This window comes from Oryzias melastigma, unplaced genomic scaffold, assembly GCF_002922805.2.
Source record: "Oryzias melastigma strain HK-1 unplaced genomic scaffold, ASM292280v2 sc01949, whole genome shotgun sequence".
Classification (NCBI taxonomy): Eukaryota; Metazoa; Chordata; class Actinopteri; order Beloniformes; family Adrianichthyidae; genus Oryzias; species Oryzias melastigma.
The window spans coordinates 1-5,917 of record NW_023418527.1 but is presented as its reverse complement, the minus strand read 5'-3'; the positions used below and the strand labels follow the sequence as shown (position 1 = coordinate 5,917).

The 5,917-nt window shown below is 38.2% G+C and overlaps 1 protein-coding gene across 1 annotated transcript; it reads left to right on the top strand.

Annotated features, from left to right (window-relative positions):
* Positions 1–2,231: 2,231 nt before the first annotated feature.
* LOC112138761 (voltage-dependent calcium channel gamma-8 subunit-like) lies at positions 2,232–5,861 on the top strand (the record flags this gene model as incomplete). The annotated part of the gene is made up of 2 exons (XM_024261391.2): positions 2,232–3,156; positions 5,577–5,861. Coding segments are annotated over exons 1-2 (511 nt in total), but the record flags the coding sequence as incomplete, so codon positions are not given.
* Positions 5,862–5,917: the final 56 nt, after the last annotated feature.

Below are 5,917 nucleotides of genomic sequence, written 5' to 3'. Positions count from 1 at the left end.
TGTCAGAGGAAAACTCCCCCCTAAAAGCTACTGTAAACAATTTAAAAACTTGGGTTATGGAAAAAAAAAACAAATAACACAGAATGTGTTCAATGTAGAAGATACTCAGCTGTATTTTTAGTTTTTTAGTTCTTTTCACACAGATCCTTACAGTTTGCCTTTATGATACTCCAATTCCCTCTTCAAAATTAATTAAGGCAAATGTTTTAAAATAACAGTTCAGGAATTAGAAGGTTGGAATAGATTTGTGTATTTGAGGAAATCCCTTTAAAGCAAAAATGCACAAACATTCAGAACTTTTATGGAACATCTCCATCAGAAAGCTCCTACCAGAGAAATAGACTTAAAAGACTTGTTATTAGATTTTACTGAAACTATATCTGACTTGTGATCCCAGAACTTGGGTCAATAAAACTGAACTTATTTTGGACTCTAGGTCATTTTTACCTGACTAGAGACTTGAAACTTGACATGTAACCAGATAGTTGAGGCTTGACTTGGACTTGGTTTCTGAGACTTGCTTAGTTAGGGCTTGACTTGGACTTGGTCTCTGAGACTTGCCTAGTTGGGACTTGACTTGGACTTGGTCTCTGAGACTTGCTTTGGTGGCACTTGTCTTAGACTTAGTCCAATTCAAGCCCCAGCAAAGCACGTTTTAGAGCTTATTGGGGCTTGACATGAAAATGGTCTCTAAAACTTGCTTAGTTGGGACTTGCCTTGCACTTGCTTTGAGACCTGCTTAGTTTGAGCTTGACTTGGACTAAATGTCTGAGGCTTGCTTATTGGTGCTTGACTTAGATTAATTGTCTGAGACTTGTTTAGTTGGGGCTTGACTTGGACTTGCTCTGAGACCTGCTTAAGGGAGGCTTGACTTGGACTCTCAAACTCTTAGTTGGGAGTCGACTTGGTCTTTGAGACCTGCTCAGTTGGAACTTGACTTGGACTTGGACTCTGAAACTCTTAGGTAGGACCTGCACTCAGTGACTTTCTTAGAGACCTGAGTCTTGACTTAGACTATGTCTCAGAGACCTACCTCTGTGTATTGACTATAGACTTGGGACTTGGAGTAAAAACTTGAGACCTGACTTGGACTTGGCACCTCTGCTTGGCACTGCAGCTTCACCAAAGTGCTCAAATTAAGCAGTCCCAGCATTTTAATGTGCTCCTCCAGAAATTTGTCTCATTGTTTTTTAGAATATTTTCTTAGAGGTCTCAATTCCAACTTTAAATGTGACAAAACTTTTCTCTCATAGGACTGTACTGTATGTAACCTTGGTGGAAGTCAACAGGGAAGCACAGCCAAAAACACCACAGGACATGACTTTGAGTCAAACCTGACTAAGTGTTTCCCTGCAGAGCATCTGTGTTTTTCATACTGAACATCGAGTTCCTACATTTATAGTTCTGCATCATATCTGCAGTGATCAATACGCTGTTGCTGAGTCTCATGAAGGCAACCAATCCCGAGAGGGGAGGATCACCTTTCTGGATCATAGTGATATAACAGCAACTCTGATTTGTGCTATTTCATGTTAGAAATGCTAGAAAAGCCTGGCATAGTTGGTTATTGACATTAGAGTGGTGAAGAAAAGAATCCCCATTGTTAGAAACAAACCATCAAAAATGATATTGATTGTTCCAGTCAAGACAAATTCACAAGATCTGTGCCAAACTAAATGTTTTTGTCAGATATTTCACAAATAGTAAATTTCCAATATATCAGTTCCAGCTGAATCTGAAAACAACAAATACATTTTTAATCATTTATGTTCCTCTAAGTCTACGTTTTCATCTTAAGCTTTGGACTAATGTCCCTAATTTCTTTCCATGTTTAATCTTACTATGAATAAAATGAAAAAAAAGAGAATTTCCAGCATTTAAAATCATAAAAAATGCAATAAAATATGTAAAAATGAAATTATATTGTGAATATTGTTATTTTTTATGTAGTGTAGAGGTATTGCAATGATTCTACGTGACACTATGGGATTCACCTTTGCATGTTCCAGGTTTCAGGTCCTCCTCGGGGTCATAGCTGCATCACACTTTGTTAGTTTAAAAATGTGGTCTCCATGGAAACACCCTCCAGAGCATCTGAATAAACAGTTTGGTTCAGAGCTCACTGCAGAGTTTGTATTCTCTGCACAGTTCCTTGTTTTCGCTGCTCGTCCACTTGGCAGCTTTTAATTTTCAAATCAAAGAGGAAGTTATTTTCATAAGCGAGAAAGAAAAGAGGGCTGTAGTACAGAAATAAATTAAGAAAATAAAAGGATAAAAAACACAAAAAGGGGCATTTTTGAAGACACTGGGAGCGTGTAATTCTGTGTGTGCACATTTAATACCTTGGGCATATTTTTGAATCACCTCCTGCAACCGAACTGGATTCTGTGTGGGTTTTGTTCCTGCAGCTGGGTCGACATTTTGTCCCTGGCTCCACACTGCCAACATGTTTTAGCGCTCCAGGCTCTGTGTTTTGATCAAAAAGAGCCCCAGTAGGTGGTACCACAAGGGACGTGTCTCCAAGAATGCATGCTCAAGGAATGGCTGCATTTACTCTTTCATGTCTGAATTAGGAATTTTGGACACTCAGAGTTTTACCACACGCTGAAGGAAATAGATGAACCTCACCTTCTCCCTTCCTACCTTGGAGACTGCGTGGTGAAGCATCCTGGGAGTAGTGATCACAACAAACAGCTGTGTGGGCGCCTAAAAGTGAAGGTCATGCTGGATGTTACATAATGTCCTTCAAGACATTTTTTTTTTTTTTTAGAGTTACTGTATTCTGCAGCAGGGGAGGTTTAACCAAAAATACACCATGGCTTAGAGCCCTGCATTTTTAAATTCTCCTTAAGGGTCGAATGAAGCCTCCCTCTCTGATCATTTAAATTTTTTTTTTCTCACCAGACCTTAGTTTTCTTCCAAGGCCGGCAATGATTTGGTGGGAGCGCGGCATCCAGGTGCTGCTGACCACCATGGGCGCTTTTGCCGCCTTCGCCCTCATGACGGTCGCCATCGGTACAGACTACTGGCTGTACGCCCGAGCCTTCATCTGTAACAGCACGGCTAACTCATCCCAGGAGGACTCCAACAACAAGGATAAGAAAGACCCCGGGGCTCTCACCCACTCTGGCCTGTGGAGAATCTGCTGCCTGGAAGGTGAAACTGCCGGATTTTCTGTGAATTTTCACCTCTTAGGTTGAAGTTTTTTTTCGGGTTGCTCTTTGATGTGACAAGATTCAGCTGTTACCATCAAACTAAGTTGCATGGAGGATATTTTCATTTCAATTTAATTATTTAAAAGTAGTTTGTGCCCAGAGTGGAATTTTGTGGAGCTGCTTGGTTTAAACTCTGATCACCTTTTGATCCATTTGAAAAATATTCACAATGGTCTTTTAATGAATTACATTTATGCTGTTTTTGCCAAAACCAAAAAGTCCTTTTGTAGGACATATTTTCAGTAGTAGTTCGTTAGAAATTCACCTCTGCTGTTGCTTCCCAACATCAATCTGTTTACTCTATCTCTCCTGCTAGCTTATAACCCCTCACATCTCCACCTAAGATGAACAATGCAGCAAAAATATTAAATCTATCCAGCAGTACAGGAAAATGTAGGCACACAAGCGGATTCATCTGAATGAAATAAAGCAGGGAGTTTGTGGTTTCTACTTCATAAGTACTCACTTTTTTTATCTACATTTATGCATCTGAAATAAACAAGAAACACTTGAAAATATAATTTTGAACTTAATTTCCTTAATACATGTCCTTCATCATGAGAAAAATGTCTCAAGAATATGACAAATACATCATTTTCATCAGAGTGGGTCTTTAAAATGTGTTTCGAGTCTGATTAAATTAACTGAAGTATGCTTCAATCATCTAAGGACAGTTCAAGCGTCATGCTAAGTCCAAACGAATGAAAAAAAAAAACATGGTCTGAAGTAACTTTTGTTTTATATTAGGCCCATTTATTTGAGCTCTTTTGAATAGATGTTGGAGTGTTAAACCTTGGTTTGAAAATATCAACCAATGGGATTGAAAGAAATTTTTGATAAAAAAAGACAACAACAAAAAAGGAGCAGGTAACTGATGCATTGCTAAAGTATTTTTAGGTCAATGTTTTTAGCTCCAGTGGACAAAGTAGATTCCACAGATGAAAATGCAACTTTGAGCCAAAGAGCTGCATGTCAGAAAACACTGATAGCTAGAGCAGGGTTGGCAAAATCGATTAATCGATTTAAATCCATTTAAGCTTAATAGATCATGAATCGATACATAACAAATATAAAAAGATTTATCACATAAAGCTAAAGTCCACTAGCTTGATGCTAACGTTTAATGGAATTTCCCATAGGACAGTTAACGCTAACGCTCAGTCAACCTAAACATACATTGCTGACTAAATAAAAATCTTTATAAACTCTCAGGCATGAACATTTCAAGCTCTTTTAAGAAAATATTTTTTAAAGTAACCATTTGTTTACTTAAACCATATTTTGCTTATACTTTCTTTTTCATCTGGAATAAGGTGTGATTCTATGGTGTGATCGCCACCTAGTGGCCAAATTAAAATGCCCTCCAGGAGAAGCAAGAACAATGTTTGAAATATTAATAATCTGAACATTTTTGTTAGAAATTCTCCTTTTGAGAAACTATGTAACACTGTATGCTGTTAAAAATTTCCTTCTTTCACCAATACATTTTAAAGTATGTGAACTAGATTAGATTAACATAAATATATTCAAAACATATAGTAGATTATTAATGTATTTCTAAACAAATGTATATAAATGTGTCAAAACTGAATTAAAAGAATCAAAAAAATTGAAAAAAATTGGAATCAAATCAATTCAGACTCTTGTGAATCGAATCGTTTCTGGAAATTTTAATCGATACCCAGCCCTAGTGATTGCATAGAATAAAGAACAAGAACAAGGATCACTTCTGCAATCTCTTTGGGAGCATATTGAGATGTTTCCAGACATGTCATCTCTCTTGCATGTTCTGCACCACATGTCTGTGGTATGACAGCAATACTTCCAAAATACATCCTCATTCTTATGCACAAAAAACTCAAAAAAGCTGTTTAGGTGTCAGCAAAGGGATCAGCTCATAAGATTGCTGCATTCTGATGTTATTTAAATGAAGTAGAAAGTGTTGCTTCTGTTTATTCCTCTTTATTTTTATTCTTTTATTATGTCTTCCTCTTAACTGTCCTTGCACTTCATCCGTGTGTTTAACTTCTCTCTATCAATAGAACCTTCTCACTGTGTCTCTCATCACGTTTTACCTAAAAAAACCTTTTAACATTTGAAAATATGTGGTTTTGTTCACATTTTCCCCCACTTTCATCATCATTACAGCCCTCTTCTTTACCTGTTTTCCTTTCCTGTCAGCTCACTCTTCCCTCTGGTACCTTCAGCATCTGTTTGCAACATATGAGGAATTAAATTTGCAGCGTTTTGGCTGTAGGGTGGCTTGTGTGTAGAATAACATGCAGGAGCTTCAAGTTTTGATAAAATGTGCACAAGGGAGGTTTTTTTTTCCCCAATATTGTCTGTTTTTCTTGTTTGAAGGTCTGAAGAGAGGCGTCTGCTCACAAATCAATCATTTCCCAGACGACGCTGACTATGACCAGGATGCTGCCGAGTATCTGCTGCGTGAGTATCAGACACATGAAGGCTGTGCAGACATTAGATTGTGGTTTACTGGAGAAGGCAGAGACACACCGAACAGCACAGGTGTGCACACTGCAGCCTCCATCACACTGAAGGACACTAGGAGAAGGTGGGCGAACATCAATGCATGGCTGTCGAATTCAAGCAAAACATTGGTGAACATGCGTCTGTGTGAATGCTCAGGTGCATGAGGCTAAGACTCTGGGGGTGTACAGAAGGCTGCTTTTTTCACAGATGGA